The 17,025-nt window shown below is 47.7% G+C and overlaps 1 protein-coding gene across 2 annotated transcripts in view; it reads right to left on the minus strand.

Annotated features, from left to right (window-relative positions):
* The window catches only part of HECTD4 (HECT domain E3 ubiquitin protein ligase 4), a 190,938-nt gene that overhangs the window by 16,886 nt on the left and 157,027 nt on the right, over window positions 1-17,025 (minus strand). For both annotated transcript variants that reach the window (XM_082853292.1, XM_082853291.1), the window contains exons 56-64: window positions 13,443-13,624; window positions 12,005-12,210; window positions 11,588-11,718; window positions 11,091-11,296; window positions 9,296-9,475; window positions 5,664-6,967; window positions 4,447-4,654; window positions 565-788; window positions 324-475 (exon numbers count right to left, since the gene is read on the minus strand). In XM_082853292.1, the coding sequence (XP_082709418.1) occupies window positions 324-475; window positions 565-788; window positions 4,447-4,654; window positions 5,664-6,967; window positions 9,296-9,475; window positions 11,091-11,296; window positions 11,588-11,718; window positions 12,005-12,210; window positions 13,443-13,624 (2,793 nt within the window). The remainder of the gene's footprint in view (window positions 1-323; window positions 476-564; window positions 789-4,446; window positions 4,655-5,663; window positions 6,968-9,295; window positions 9,476-11,090; window positions 11,297-11,587; window positions 11,719-12,004; window positions 12,211-13,442; window positions 13,625-17,025) is intronic.

Raw genomic sequence — 17,025 nt, forward strand, 5'->3', positions numbered from 1 at the left:
AGTCTTTCTACAATAACTGTGCATTATTGTGTGGGTAAAAGAAGTTAGACTTTTTAAACAATTCTGTACATTTTAGATGTTTTATTAATTCAGACTGGTCTGCTTTCCAGCCTGCATGGTCCAGATTTTACTGTCCTTACGGGTAAAATGAAACGTTCTCTTCCAGCTGACGAAGGCAAGGGCGAAAAGGACCCCAGCAGCAGAGCAGAGAAGAGCCAGATGTCTGGCTCCCCCAAGGTGCCAACAGCCTCCCAGGAAGCCTGCTAGGAGGTGGCCCCGCGTCCCCCTGTCCGGCCCACCTTCCGAGCTCCTCGGTCACCCACCTGACGCTGTTGAGCACGGCCTTGTCCTTGGCGGGTGGCTTGGTGATGGGCCGCTTGGTGCTCACCACCTTCCCGGGGTGCTGTTCCTTCCCCGCCTTGCTGTACTTGCTCTTGTCGAACTTGGGTTTTGGCACGCCGTACTTCCTCAGGATCTGCGGAGCACCGGAAGGGGGCGGGGCTCAGACTCAGCCCCAGGGGCATGCAAGGCCCAGCACGGGTGCGGTGGGGATGGGGTGGCTACCTGGGTGAGCTGGTCCTCCAGCACCTTTTTGGGGGGCCGAACATTGGTGAAGAAGAGGTGGAGGAGGTTGCCTGGCGTCTGGGAGTTGATCTGCTCTTTGCTGAGATAAATGTCAGACACTTTGATGGGCTTTGCTGGTGTCAGGCTCAGCATCTGCTCTGAGTGGGCGCAGCTCTTAAATATCTCTGTCAGCACCTCTCTGGCCCCGGGCACCAGCTTCTCACCTGTTACAGAATGGAGGGAGGGCAAATGGTTCTGCAGTGAACACGCTACGTCAGGATAAGCCCTGCAGCATCTGATTTACTTTTCATCAATGATTTATTTTTGAAAGTGGGTAATGGGTGGTTAGTGGTGATGATGAGCTGTCCGCTGAGACCTGGTGTCCCCTTTCTGCATGCACACCTCAGTTACACGCCCAGCCTTCTCTGCCGTGAAGTGTGGTGCTGTGAGGTGCGGCCCCGTGACGTGGGCCCCTCCTGGGCCAGTCTGCTTCAGGCAGGACACAGATGGGCTCCAGGCTAGGCATTTACAACTGGCCTCCTGTTTACATTTCTTGGGGCGAGAAAAAGATGGACTTCAGGCTGGACACTTGCAACTAGCCCCCTGTTTGCATTTCCTGAGACAGGAGATAGGTGGGCTCCAGGTTAGCTATTTAGAACCAGCCTCCTGTTTGCACTTCGAAATAGAAATAACAACAGGAACAGGGTAAATAGCCAGGCTTTGTTTCCTGTGGACACTTTGAGGTAACAGTTATGGCCGGGACAGAGAGGGGCTAAACCCTGTTCTGAGTAAAGATCAAGAGGTCACATAATATATTTCCCATCCTTGGGGCAAGGGAGACATTGCACATGCACAGAAAGGCTCCTTGGGGCTCAAAAAGGAAGGGGCACCACCCCATAATATGTGATGCCAAGGCCCTCCCATAGGCCTCTGGGGTGGAACCCATCTTGGAAAAAAGTTGCGCACGCCTGTTGGGGAGGGTCCTAGGGCAGGGCAGAGTGTGGAAAAAGAAACCAGGTAATTGGCCAAAGGTAAACAAAGACCCGAAGAACTGCCCTATAATGCATGACTCCACCGTCTCTTTACTGGGCTCCTCCTCATTAGGGAGGATGCCCACACCCTTCCTCTCCCGGTGTGCATCTCTGCCTTGCTTCTGTCAACTCAACAAACTGTTTCTCTGTGTTTTCTCCCACTTGTTGTTGTTCTGTGTCCCCAATAATAAACTTTGTACCTGTTTTTACAGTTCTCGCCTCCTTGAGAAACACGTTTTTCAATGGGGGTGAGGGCCAGGGGAACTTTGCTTCTAGCCTCTAGCCCTTGCTGGTCCACCGGCTAGGATTCCTGGTTTTAATCCAGGCTACTCAGGTTCAATTCCTGGGCAGGGAACTAAGATCTCACTTCACGCCACGGCTCACTGCTGCTTCTCTGAGATCATGTTCTCTTCTGCACTCATCCCCACCACTGGCTGCGTGGAGATAACAAGCCCCCGAATGGCAGACCTCAGGGCTCACCCTGGACTCTTACATGTGCAAGAAATGAACTTCCACTGGGTCTGAGTTACTGTACTCTAGGGTCTCTTTATCATGGAGGTTGAACCTCCCTTAACTTCAACATGTCTGTGATGGATAGTCCCCAGGGAGCAAGAGGATGTGGAGGCTGCAAGTACTTTTAGTGCAAAGTACAAGTTGTTCAATAGTTATTATTAGAGGATGCATTTGAAACCTGGCCCAGCCAGCAGGTGGAAAAGAAAGTTCTCTCAGATACAAGAAAACTGTCCCTGAGCACGAGAAAAAAAACACTTGTTTTTTTTGGTCCCTGAATAAGCACTCCAGAAGATGCTCTCACCTTTCCTAAGGGGCCAGTCAGGAATGTTCCCAGTGGAACAGGATGTTCCACTGCATCTGCATGTTTCTCGTGGCCAAGGGCCCCCACCTGCGGGCAGAACTGACTTGCTCATCACACCCTGTCCTCCTGCCCAGCCTCCTCATCCCCTCTCTCTGACGGTCTGGACCTCCAGAGGCACACCCAGCTCAGGCCGGGCTTCAGGAGCCAGAGCACAAAGGTCCCCTGGGCATCTGGGCTGAGGGTGAGGAGACAGGTGTGTGGAAGGCGTGGTCAAGATCTAAGAGCTGATTCAGTAGAACCACAACTTAAAGAGTCTTGAGCAAAATGCGTGTGGCTGTAACGTGGCAAATGTGTTATCAAAAGACTGAGTATCTTACGTGGAAGGTTTGACCATAATACAATCAGGAGCTAGAACTAAATTTGGATTAAAGCATGAAAAGACTGGCAAAGCATTAATTATGGCAGAAGAAGACCCCAGGGTTCCCACAGATCGTACACTAGCCACCCCCACGTGGGGAGCTGAGAGCCGAGTGAGCACCGTACTCAATAATAAGGGAACAGGGCTGAAACCAGGGCGAGGAGAGAGAGGCAGCCCCTCACGCACAAGAGTCCCAAAAAACTCAGAGATCAAGATACACATTGTAACGCGGTCCTTCAAAAAAATCAAAATTAATACAAGAAACCCATGATGAGTGAAATATTAAGAGTACTGTGCCGAGCCATATTAAAGCCTGATGCAAAAGGAAAAATCATTAATACTGATCCTGTCTTTATTTAAAATTTTAACAGTTTGTTCACCATGGATATTTTGCATTAATTTTGACTTTCATAAGTATTATATTAAAATAATTATTTATCTAGGTTACTGAGTTGTTTTGGAGCCCCATTAAATTCTGTGGCCTCATTTACCTCACTCTGGTCCCAGCCCTGTGGGAGTATTTCAAAATTTCATGACTGGGGGATAATAATTTGAAACAACAACAAAATCCATACTCAATATTACATTTCTGTCCTCAGAAAACATAAAACAGAACAAACTCAACAACTCTATTATGAACTTTCAAACAATATTAAAGAGTTAGAAAAAACATAAATTTAAAAATTTGAGAGAGACTGATGCAAAATAAAGACAACAACACAAAGAACTACAGTTATAAAAAAAAAGGAGAAAAATTGCTGCTGCTTCTGAAGCGAAGCTGGGGGTGAGCTCTTGGCCTCAGGATCTGCTAGATCCAGCTCTGTGGGGCCTCGATAGAGCCCGGGTCCTGGCTGAACAGAAGAAGTGGGGAAGCCAGACAGGGTAGGGTCCCCCCACATAAGAGCCACCAGAATGACAAAGTGGGACTTTTGTGAAAAAGGAACCGGAATCGGTTCTTCCCCAAGAATTCATTTTAAAGGGCGAGGTGTTAGCTGTCCTCAAGCATATTGACTAAATGATTACCAGCAATGTATATGGTACATTCTAGCTCTAGAGGACAGAACAAAATAAATACACTTGAACTCAAACAAGGGGAAGCCTGACTAGACAAAAGGAAAAAAGCAGCTTGAATGCAAGCCCACATTCAAGGCTGTGGCAGGAAACAGGAGCACCTGAGGGCTTGGTGTGGGGGGCCTGTGGCAGGGCCTGCCCGCTGGCCTTCAGAGCCCTGACGGCTCTCCTGGGGGAGCAGCAGTGTTCTCTTCACATCGTGTACACAACGCACCTTCTGTTAACCAAGTAGTGAACCATCTTCCCAACATTCCCTGAGTCACTTCTTAAATCTTTGACCCCCAGAGCTCCTCTTTAAGGTAAGATGTTAAAAACAGGGAAAACAGGACATGGAGAGGGGTATGATTTTCTTTTTTGGCCGTGCTGTGTGGCTTGCGGGATCTTAGTTCCCTGACCAGGGATCGAACCCAGGCCTGTGGCAGTGAAAGCACTGAGTCCTAACCACTGGACCGCCGGGGAAGTCCCAAGATGGGTATGATTTTTGCTCAGGTTTTTTCCTATAAATTTCTAAAAAAAAGTCTATTAATTAAAAACAATCTATAACCTACCTTTAATTGACTTATCATTGAAATAATCTTCTAACCCTGGGCTCCCCTGCGTATCAAACAAACTCTGATTTACTACAGACACAGTGAGTATCTCTTCCGTTGACATTTCCATCAATTCATCTTCACCATCCAAACTTGACAAACCAATCAAGTCATTATTGTTAAATAAACTCGCTCGGATTTTCTCGATTTTGGCTCGGGATCTGATCTGTGTGAACAAGGAAAAGGGTAAGGATTTGAGTGGAGAGACCAGTCACTCAGCTAGCTGTATGAACTTTCTTTCCCTCCCGTCTGTCCCTGAAACCCTCTACTGTCTTCAGCGTTGGGAGCACGGCCTGACCGGGGCAAGCTGGGCTTCCCGGCAAAGTCTCTTGTATGTGCCGAAAGTGGTAACTTGCAGGCGAACAGCTCAACTGGACATCTCTGTCGCTAAACCCCGGTCAGGTCTGTGGCTCTACGCAGATGCCCCGGGGGTTCAAGTCCACGCTTGGCTCCGAGAAAATCCGCAGGGAGAAGGTGGACAGATTCTGGGAGGAAGCCAACCCCTGGATCTTTGAGCTCTCCTGTCAGAGCCCGTGGGGTGGGGAGCAAGGGGGTGCAAGTTCTCCTCCTAGTGCCTTCCCCTCCATATCTAATAAGGGCGAGGATGGTTTTTACTCTGCACCCGACTCCCGTTACACAGGGGGCAGGAAGACACAGGTTGCAGGATTTCTAAACAAGGAGGCTCAGAAAACACATGGGATCTTGAAGTGGAAATGTAATCTGGCAACACGCGCAGCATCTGAAACTCAGAATCACTCCGAACAGAACGGCAAGTCTGTTCTCTCCCTGCTCAGTGGGGATCCCTCCTGCCAATGGCAATGGTTAAAACAACCCAAAGCCACTCAAAAAGAGGCCACTGGGGCCTGAGTTGGAAAACACTTGATGATGCTCAACCATCAGGAAAGCTCAGCCCCTGGAGCCCCTCCCACACTCCGCAATGAACTGTACTTACTTCCTGACAGACTTGCTATCACACTCAAGAGATGGGACCTCAAATACAGATAATCAACATGATTGATCACTGCTGTTTCCAAGAGCTGCCTCAGGGAGCCTGCTAAGTGCCCCAATGTCACCTATTACTTAGTCCCTTGGAAATAATATTGGAAGGCTTAAAGAGGCCTGGGGGATTCTAACCGCTCATGATTTAAGTGGTTGCCAAGGCGTGAGGTGCTTACCTCCACAACCGCAAAGCCTTTGATGGGGCGTGCTGTGAGGGGCTGGTTGTCCAGGGACGTGACTGTGTACATGGAGCCCATGTCTGACACTGAGGCCGTTTCTGCGTTGTCCAGTGGCTCCCCCAGGCTCCCAAGGCTGCCCAGGCTGCTGGTGCTGCATAGGGAAACGTCCAGGCTCTCCTGGCTGGACACTACGTGGGGCTCCAATAAGCCCGCAGGGATGGGCAGCTCTAGGCCCGAGGGCAGCGGTTCCATGGAGACGTCGCTGACCGTCTGCAAGATGCCCTGGGAGCTGCAGATGGAGGCTTGACTGGTGGACGCAGACGCGCTGATGCTCATGGCGGGGGTCGGGCTGCGGGACGTGCTGACCTCCAAGCTGTCTGTGCTGGGGAAGCCAAGGGTCTTCTCTGGCTCAGTTTTCCCATCACCGCCCTCGGCCTTGTCTTTTGGCTTCTTGGGGTCTTCGTCCTGCAGGGGGATGTAGATCTCGTCTTTGAAGACCCCGCCGTGGGCGTTGCAGGCCTTGCGGATGGCGCCTCTGACGATGCCCTCGTCCAGGTGGGTGGGGATCCCAGAGATCACCAGCAAGCGGCTATGGGCGGTGGGACCCACCAGGGCCTGGCAGGCGTCGGCGATGGCGTCGCTCGTCACACCCAGCCCCTGCGGGTCCTTCCTGGTGAGGTGCCGGAGGATGATGAGCAAGGTCAGGGCGCGGTGGAACCACAGCATGTCTTCGGGCTTGCCACCCCCGATGCTCAGCACCGTGGGGTCCGAGTCCACTGAGCGCAAGGACTGGCGCTTCCCAGAGGAGGCCTTTTCCCGCTTCATCTTGACTTTCTTCCTCTTGGACAGGAGGCTGGGGCTCTGTGGCGTCTGTCCTGGGGAGGACGACGAGGAGGACGACGAGTCGCTGAGGTTGGGGGCGGTCGCCGACGTCACCCCGCTGGCAGTGACACTCATGTTGGTAGGCAGGGTCACCTCGGCCACTGCCAGGCACCCTTCCATGAGCGCATGGAAATACGTAGAGAACCTGCCCTGGTCGGTGGCCGCCACGGTCCCCGAGCCACCGCACGTGCTGCCCGAGACCCAGCTCTGCGTCTCCTCGTCGTACAGCTTGTGGAGCTCCGACTGCAGGGCCATCAGCATGGCCAGGCAGGGGTTCAGCTGGAGGGCGATGGACGAGGACAGGCCGGCAGGGTGCTTCCTCTGCTCCAGGCTGTGCACTGTGCGCAGGAGCTCTGCCAGGAGGTGGAAAACCAGCTCTTTCACGCAGGCCGCCATGTCTGTGGTCCACAGGAAGTTTCCTGAGGTGAATGAAAGCAAAAAAAAAAAAAAAAAAAAAAAAAAAATCACCTATACAGAGCTTACTATGTGCCAGGCACTGTTCTAAGGCACTTTAATGGAGGCAGCCCTCACAGCGACCGCGTGAAACAAACATTACATCCTTCATCCCCATCTCACAGATGAAGAAACGGAGGCTCAAAGAGCTGAAGGACTCACACGGCTGCCACACGGTCACACAATCTCATAGGGCAGAACCGGGCAGGCTGGCCCCAGAGCTGGTGGCCTACACCCCTGTGGCAGGTGACCGCATGGAGCCAGCTTCTACAGCTCTGACCCTGAAATCATTGTTTTCTTTCTCATAAACTTATTAAGCAGGTTGGTGACAAATCATTAGCATAATGTTTCCTGAACCATGGGATGCTCACTACTGGGGGCATACAATCCAATTTTACCAGATAGCTCAGAAATACACACGGAAAAATGATTCCTTTTAAACTCCTCTTTCAGTCCTGATTTTGTCAACAAGAAAGCCTCACTCTGGGGCTAGAATATTCTTAATAGAGAATAGCCCAGAGACCCAGAGCCTTCGACAGGGAACAGTAGTTAGCCAGAATTTCTTAACAGTAACTGCTTAACTTTTTAATTTTATAAGTATCTTCTAGTTATGCCAAGGGATACGAATTTTCTGTTTAAAGTAGCAAGATAAAGTTCCTTTTAAAATTCAGTATAAGTTTAAAAAAAGGAGAAAGGAGTTCATTGCCATAAAAACAAATCAATAAATGGTGATAGGCATGACTTGTAGACGTGGCAGAAATCACATAAAGGTGGCATGAGAATGACTGAAGTCTAGGAAACACTGTCTAGAACAACCGTGGGCCACACATCTGTGCCAAGGTCCCCTTCGTGCCAGATGCGTGTCTTCTATCCCCAGTCACATTGTGGACAGGGAGTCCCAACGGCCAGGTCTGGCTGACTTACCGAGACTCCCAATTAGGCCCAGCACCCACGAAGGAGGGGACTAGGCTGACTGGTCTCGGGGTGATGCTGTTTTGATAATTCTAATTGGTAATGAACTCATGGCTGTCACGGGACATGGTGCTCATGGAGCCACTGACAGGGAATAAAGGCCAGTGGGGTCTAAGGCCAGGCCCTCATGTGCTCCTATTTCCTTCTCTGTTGTCCTTCCTCTGCCATTGGACATTTTTGGAAGACGATGGCCTTGGAGAGAAATCTCCACCAAAATTGCAAATGGTGGCCCGAGAGCTGAGACCAGCCACATACATCTCGTTCCCACAGCCAGTGGTTCCCTGCTCACCTCTTCCAACCCCCTGCCCAATGTGTTTTAAAGAATGTGAATTAGTTGTCAACATTTAGAAACTGGGAAATTCACATCAATATCTAGATTTCTGGCTTTTCTTGAAATAAAAAGTGACAGTATCTGGCAGGACTAGGGCCACATTCTTACACCGCAAATGAGTAGTAGGGCTCAGTGGCTGCCCCACAGGACATGTGCCCTCCAGTTCCCTGGAGGTCCTGGGTCCACTTCTCTCTCGAATTCCTCTCACTTACATCATCTCCCTGACCCCTGAGGGCACCTGAGTCCGCCAACATGTTTTTCCCTCCAACACCAACATTTTGTATTTTTGAAAAAATACAAAAATATAAAAAAGTTGAACACCTTATACAGTCAATATTTGGATGCTACCACCTAGATTCTACCATTAACATTATTACATGTGTAACAAAGCTGTGTTTGTTTTATTACACATCTATCTATCCCTCTGTTCATCCATAGACGCAGCTTAGTTTTTGATTATTTCAAAATAAGTTGCAGATATCAGTATTTTTATCCCTAACCACTTAAGCAGACATATCATTAATTAAAACTCAATATTTAGAAAAATTTTGAGGTAAATTTATATGCTAAGTTCACAACTCTTTAAGTTTACCATTCCATGAGTTTTGCTACAATGCCATCTCTCTGTAACCTTTCAGGTGCTGTGAGGTCATAATGTTTGAAGGTGAAGGGTGGTATGAAAGTGAACAATGTTACAGAATCAAAGTTACAATAATGGCATATGTTAGTGCTTTAAAGTAAAGTATGATAAAATTAATCTTATTTTCCCAGTTACATGCCACCCCTCAAAATAATGAAAGTACCCTGCAAATCATGGATTTGGAAGTCTAGGCTACAGTTTCCACTCAATTCCCCAAGCCCAACTGACAACAAGCTGACAAGAGCTGTCACCACCCAGGCCACTGTGGTCACCCCAGGCGCACCAGCCAGCTCCTTCCCCAGGCACCCGGCCAGCTCCACCAGCCTGATCCTGAGGGAAGGGAGGCCTCACCGAGCAGTTCCACCACTTGCAGGAGGACGGACGTCGGGATGGTGTCAGGCTCATCTTCAGATCTCCCTTCGCCATCCTCCGACTTCCAGGACAGCAGCTGCTCTGCGAAGGCCATCGCCAGTGGGAACTCAAGGGGCAGAGAGTGTAACACCAGCACGGCTCCGGGAGGGGGAGACACCCCTAAAAGAAGCGCCCAGAAGGAAAGCTCATGACTGGTAGCACCCGATCAAAACAAGCTTGCGATAAAGACCTGCCAGGTGTGCGCAGAGAAACAGGGCCGGAAAGCCTGTCCACTCATGCACTGGGGGCGAGAGGAAATGTCACTCCCCACACTCCAGACGGAGTCAGCCGCAGGCGCAGGAGGAGCGGAGGACATCCTCCAAGGAGTCCACCTGTTGGTGTGAGAATGGGACAAAGGGCAGCAGTGGGGACAGGGAAGGATAAACATCTCCCTGTCAGTCAGATACCAACCAGCCTGATGACCTGGCATGGAAATAGGAAGTCAGACTTTAAAAGATGCTTCACTGGAATGGTCCCAGCCTGGTAAAGAAATAACCAGCCCTTTGGTGCAGCTGCAATCCCATGGGAGCATCAGCTTACTTTAGATTTACAGAGTGGACCAGCAGGGGGGCCCCCAGACTTCAGGAACTACCAGAATTCTCTTTTACTGCCTTCGGTCATTGTCATGGCCTGAATCTGACCGAAGCTGCCTACGATGAGAGAAGAAAGACCCTGAGGTCTGATCCCTGTCACATCCTGCACCGCACCCCAACCCCCTCTGCAAGCACTGGTCAGACATAAGCTGGGGTACCAGGGGTCTCTGGCCGGCTCAGGAGGAACCATGTTGACTGGCCTGTACTTTGGGGTGAATGTTTATTTGGGGAATGACAGGTAAAACAGAGATCTTCTGTGTTTAATATAAATTTTAAAAAACAGTGTAGGCAAAATACAATGAAAACAATAGACCCTAATAAAAAGAGATCATAAACTTGTTTAGCATTGACCAAATACCTTAAGAAATGTCCTTTCATTTTATTCCCTAAGGATGCAATGTCTCCAGGATTGGAGCTGTGCAGAAGCCAAGGCCCAATTTTGGCTGAAAGTTCAAATACATCTTTATAATTGTCTCTAACAAACATGTGTCCATCTTCTCCTGTCCAACATGCCAAGGACGTGCAGTGCAAGTCTGAGACTAGGTTTCCCTTCCTCTGTGTGTTGACTCAGAAACCGAGTCAGCTGGCCCCAGTATACAAAGCAGACAGTCAGCGAGAGCTTCAGGATTTACAGAGATGGAGACCTCATCTAAATCTAAATCTGCGGAGGCTTAACAAAGGATGCCAAGGAGACAAGACCACTTGGGCTTCCCAGCCTGGCCACCACCAGGCTTTGTTTAACATTGACACGGGGAGCAGATGATCACTGAGGCCTGTGCCTCAGGGAGCCACATTATACCTGAGAGAATTCAGTTTTAATGAGAACTTGAAGGGCAGCCAGGATTATTACAGCTAAATGATGGCACTGCTCTATTTAGATCATTCTGAACAGCACACGCTTGTGAAAGAAAAGGAAATCCCCACTGTAGTCTGGGCAGCATCTGCCAGGTCTTCCCCTGGCAGGAAAGGGAGAACTTTTAATCCACTGTCTCTGAAATACACTGCCCCAAGCAGTCCTTTTCTTTACCCATAGGAAACTGGAACACAGCACGGTAGAAAATCCTTTCAATTTTCACAAAGAAGGAAAGCAGAGAATGACTTCAAAGCTGTTCTTTTTACCGGGAGCTAATTCAGAGACTTACCCAGTTTGATGTGGACTTTGTCTGTGGAGAGGATCACAGAAGGGTACTGGTTGGTGGTGGGAGGCGGCGTGAGCCCCGTGTTGGCCGGAGATGCATCCCGCGGGTAACAGATGGCCTCGATGAGGTTTAGCTGGCCATTTCGCTTCACTTTGTGGCCCAGCCCGTACACAAGCACCCGCGCCCACGGCGCCTTGTACAGAGAGGAGCTGAGGAGGAGGAATGCGTGTGAGCAGAGTCCAACCATGTCAACAAACACTTTGTTGTGAGGGGGTGGTGAGAACTGGGCACACGTAAGTCACCTCCATCACATTTAGAAGGTCATTCTTTACATAGACTAATTTCCAAAACATGGAAATTAGGGAAGAACTGTAAATCATGTTCAAGTACACTATGCATTAAAGAATAAAAGCAATGAGTTTTTTTCTTCTGTAAATTGCACCAGAATCTGTCTTACTTTTCTCTCCCCATCACCATCTTCTACAGTACGGGCAACTTACTCTTTGCGGAATCCAGACTGACTTTCTTTGCAAGATACTACGACAAAAGCCGCCCCGGGGAAATTGACGTCCATGTTGACCTTGGACTCGGAAATTGGAAACTCTTCGGAGGGGAACTGCTCTGGTGCCGTCTGCAGAGACATTTAACAGGGAAAGCCACGGGTTAAACACAAGAGAGCATTTCCTTTTCCCAGCTCCCAGGCAAAGGAGAGCCAATGCATACACTGTAACAGGATCAGGAGGACAAAAAAGCCCTCTGGGAGGAAGGACACCACGGATGGGACAGGGGAGGGGAGCTGCGAAGAAAAGCAGACTAGTGGGGCTTGGGGAAGAAAGGGTCATTTTCAGCCAGCCAATAAGATTTCCAATTGAAACCTGTAACCCCAATTTAGGGACATCAGAACTTTGGACTTTTACCTGCAGGAAAGAGCAGATCTGTTTCGTCAGCTCCAACAGGCTCTCCTCACCCTGGTGCAGAGTCCGAGTGATGGCCACGTTGAGCCACTCTCTCACTGTCTGGGAGCTGCCCTGGTAGAAGAGGTCCGTGGCCGAGCAGTTCTGGGAATGGATGCAGTGCTGCAGGGACTGTGCCAGGAGGATGGAGCTGGAGCTGATGGTGCCGTCTGGGGACAGGAAAGAAAACACAAGTCAACAAGAACAGCAGCAGCCACAGGCTGTGAGATCCTGAGTAACGAGCCAGGAGCATCCTGTCCAGAAAACTAGGATGGGTTCGCTTGGACATACGTCTTGGATAATAGACGTTACCAGTCAGATACTGCAGGGGGTGGGGGATTCAGGAGTTCGGTGGCCTTTAACTTTTTGCTTTCTTTTAAGCTACAAAACTGTTGCCTAAAATAAAAACCTGAGTTGAAGCCCAGGTCTACTAAGCAGATAGAAGTAGAGCTGCTTGGATTCAGGGGTTCCCAGAGCCTGACCTATCGGCTGCCCTGGCCAACCTGGAGTTTCACCAAGGAACCACTGGAGTAGCTCAGAGTGGAGTTTATAAAGCAAGTGTTAGTCACTGTGGCAAAGCTTCTTCCACAAGCACGTTAAAGCTTTTCAGGTCTGTTTTGGAGCCTCTAATTTCTTGGGGTGGGCCACTGGACCCCATGTGCTTAAGTGGCCTGTGGAGATGTAGTTCACACAGGCACTGGCTGGGACCCCATGGCTGTGAGAGATGTCCTTTATGCTTAGAATGCCACCTGCCCTCTCACTCCTGCTCCCATCTTAGTAGCTAGGAGGTCAAGGGAAGCAGGCTGGAGGCCAAGGTGCCAGAGGAAGATAGAAGAGGCCCTTCAGTCTTCAACTGAGTTGAGGGCAGAGTCATCACTTAGTATTCACCAAGGGAGCGAACACACAGCATCAGCCCACACTCCAAGGGCCCCACGTTGAGCAGATGCACACAGGCTGGCCCATTAAAACAGCTCCGCTTGAGGTCACGATGAATCAATTAGGTCTCTTTGGTGGCGTTTGATGGCAGGAACGTTTTCCCGTCTTTACACGTCAAACAGAATGTCTGTGACAACAGTACAGTGACTAGATTTCATAAATAAGACTTCATTTTCCTTGATCCACGATTAGTTTGCTTAATGAATGCTTAATAGGTTAATGACTAAATATGTCGTCTAATACACTTAGATTTTTCAAAGAGTGAGAAAGCACTGCAAAGACAGCTGCAATCTTTCGTGCAGTTTATCTACACTAAGTCTAAAGGTCCTGTGCTGGGACTCCTCCCCCTGCTCATGTGGAGAACAAGGACACTAAGCACAGCTCCTGCTTGGCGCCCAGCTCACCCTCAGGGCTATTCCATCCTGGGCCTAATTTCTGCAGTGGGAGCGGCAAAGCCGAGGTTTACCTGGGAGGGGAGGAGCGAGGAGCTGATTGGACAGCAGCTGCAGGTGCTCCAGGGTAATGTCCCGGATGGCAGGGATGTGGAAGAGGCGGGTAAACAGGTGAGGCAGCTTGGGGGCGAAGATGTTGAGCAGGGCCATGCGGCAGTACAGCCTGGCCAGTGCGGCCTCGCAGCGCAGCAGCTCCCTGCAAGGGAAGGGCAAGGGACAGGCGCTGAGCTCTGACGCTCCAGCCTCCACACTGGGCTGGGCCACGGGCCGCTGAAGGGGAAGGACCACATCTCAGGCTTCTCTGGCCTCATGCTCTGTGCTCCAAGTTAGACACTTGTGTTTTAAACAAAAAGCCACATTTAGTTATGTTTGATTTTTCCCAACTCAAAAACCACCGTGGAAAAAGAAATGAAAATATATGTTCACATAAAGACTCACATATACGTGTGTTCACAGTAGCATACGTATAGTAGCCAAAAAGTGGAAACAGCCCAAATGTCCAACAACTGAGGCACGGTAAATCCATACAATGGAATGTTATTCACAAATAAAAAGGGATGAAGCAGTGACACGTGCTACGACATGGATGAACCTGGAGAGCCCTGTGCTAAGTGAAAGAAGCCAGACACAAAAGCTCACATATTATGAATCCATTTATATAGAGTGTCCAGAATTAAGCAAATCCATAGAAACAGAAATTAGATTGGCCGGGTTGAGCTAGGGGACAGGAGAAGGGGAACTGACTACTAATGGGTGTGGGGTTTCTTCTTGGGGTGATGAAAATGCTCTAAAACTGAGAGTGATGATGGTTACAGAATTTTGTGAATATACTAAAAATTGTTGGCCTGTATACTTTAAATGGGTAAATTACACGGTACGTGAATTGTATCTCTGTAAAGCTATTATAAAAATTTCAGTGTGGGCATTTTTTTTTTATGTGATGAATTTATGAAGTGATTGGCATTCACCTTGAATAATAGCTCATTAGTGACTAAGCAGGTCTCATTTAGAAATGCATCTCTTGGTAAAGAATCTAATCTAGCTAATACTAAGCATAGGGGAGGCTCCCTGTATTTTATTAGCTTATCACCATAGTTAAAAATTCTGCTGGTAGTAAGCACTTAATCAAGAAGGCAAGTTAGAAGTAGCCCTTTTGGAATGTAAATTGGTGCAGCCACTGTGGAAAACAGCAGTGGAGGTTCCTCAGAAAACTAAAAATAGAGTTACCATATGATCTAGCAATTCCACTCCTGGGCATATATCCAGACAAAACTATAATTCAAAAAGATACATGCACCCCTCTGTTCAAAGCAGCACTATTCACAATAGCCAAGACATGGAAACAACCTAAATGGCCACTGACAGATGAACAGACAAAGAAGATGTGGTACATATATACAATGGAATATTACTCAGCAGTAAGAAAGAATGAAATAATGCCATTTGCAGCAACATGAATGCAACTAGAGATTATCATACTAAGTGAAGTCAGAAAGAGAAAGACAAATACCATATGATATCACTTATATGTGGAATCTAAAATATGACACAAATGAACCTATCTATGAAACAGAAACAGAATCATGGACATAGAGAATAGACTGATGGTTGCCAAGGGGGAGGGGGTTGGGGGAGGGATGGATTGGGAGTTTGGGATTAGCAGATGCAAACTGGTATATATAGGATGGATAAACAACAAGGCTCTACTGTATAGCACGGGAAACTATATTCAATATCCTGTGATAAACCATAATGGAAGAGAGAATATGAAAAAGAACGTTACTTTTATATATATATATATATATATATATATATATATATATATATATGTATATATATATATATATGTATATATATATATATACACACATATATATATATATATATAAATAACTGAGTCACTTTGACGTACAGCAGTAGTTAACATTGTAATTCAACTCTACTTCAATAAAAAATAAGTTAAAAAAAATAAAAGAAATAGCCCTTTTGTGTCTATAAAGTCTAGGTCTAAACCCACTCGGAGCCAACAGGGGTCACTTGATATTACCTGCTGACCCAAATTAAAGGTAATGCTGGTCCATCATATAAAGTGAAGACAAAAAAGAAACCAGCTAAGATGGTGCATGTTAGGTGGTTTCTTTCTCGGCTCCACCAGTTTGTAATATTCTTGCGCCAGAATTTAAAACAAACCAACTCCACCTGCTTCTTCCCTCCTCAGAAGTTTGTCTGTTGACAGTACTAGCACAGCTCACGAGGACCAGGGCAGCAAAACAGATGAGGTCTGACTATGAAAGCTGAAAGCCCTACAGACTCCCCCCAGCTCTCTCCTCACATTGCAAAGCCTCAAGTTGCCAGGATGAAGCTGGAGTGAGATTATTTTTGGTCGACTCTGCAGACTGTTAACGTCCCTGAAGTCTCTGCTGAGGAGCCCCCCGACTCTTCATTCTCTAAAGTCCTCTCTCAAACCCACGTGAGCACTTTAGGCTGAGTATACCTCTGATGAAAACCTGTACTATGACCAGAAATTCCATCCTTGTATTGATCAAACAAATCTATGGCATATTTCATATTTCTCCCAATAATGTGAGATCACCACATTAATACTGACTGTAAATGTCCTACATCTGCAGCCTGATTGTAACCTTGCGAAGCACTTTCTTGCCTTTTCTCTAAGTTGCTAGTCAACAATCAATAGGTTTCATCTATCACAGAAATTTGCCAAAAATATGACTGAAAGTCTTATTAAAGAAGTTTTTAAAAACTTTAAGAGTACCATATTGATATTCAAGCACATATGTTTGGGGATCCTTTTCAACAAATATGTGGAGTCTACAGTGTGAGCCAGGGCCCAGATTAAGCACTGGGAGCTCTAGCAAAGAATCAGACAAGGCATCTGCTTTTAGGAAGCTTATGTTCTAGAGGGAGGAGACACACAATAAACAAATTAAAAAAAAAAAAAACAGCAAAAATATCAGGTTCTGGAAGGGAAGTACTGATAAAATACAGTGTTATGACAATGTGCTCCTGTGGGCTTACTTTACATGGTGAGGCAAGGATTTTTTGGAAAGCTGACATATTCATTGCGATCTGAATGACAAGAATGAGACAGCCGATCCACCAGAGGGCAGACAGCAGAAGCAAGAAGAACTACAATCCTGCAGCCTGTGGAACAAAAACCACATTCACAGAAAGATAGACAAAATGAAAAGGCAGAGAGCTATGTACCAGATGAAGGAACAAGATAAAACCCCAGAAAAACAACTAAATGAAGTGGAGACAGGCAACCTTCAGAATAATGATAGTGAAGATGATCCAGGACCTTGGTAAAAGAAAGGAGGCAAAGATCGAGAAGATGCAAGAAATGTTTAACAAAGTCCTAGAAGAATGAAAGAACAAACAGAGATGAACAATACAATAACTGAAATGAAAACTACACTAGAAGGAATCAACAACAGAATAACTGAGGCAGAAGAACGGATAAGTGACCTGGAAGACAGAATGGTGGAATTCACTGCTGCAGAACAGAATAAAGAAAAAAGAATGAAAAGAAATGAAGACAGCCTAAGAGACCTCTGGGACAACATTAAACACAACAAC

Source organism: Leucopleurus acutus, assembly GCF_964270905.1.
Source record: "Leucopleurus acutus genome assembly, chromosome: 13".
Taxonomy (NCBI): Eukaryota; Metazoa; Chordata; class Mammalia; order Artiodactyla; family Delphinidae; genus Leucopleurus; species Leucopleurus acutus.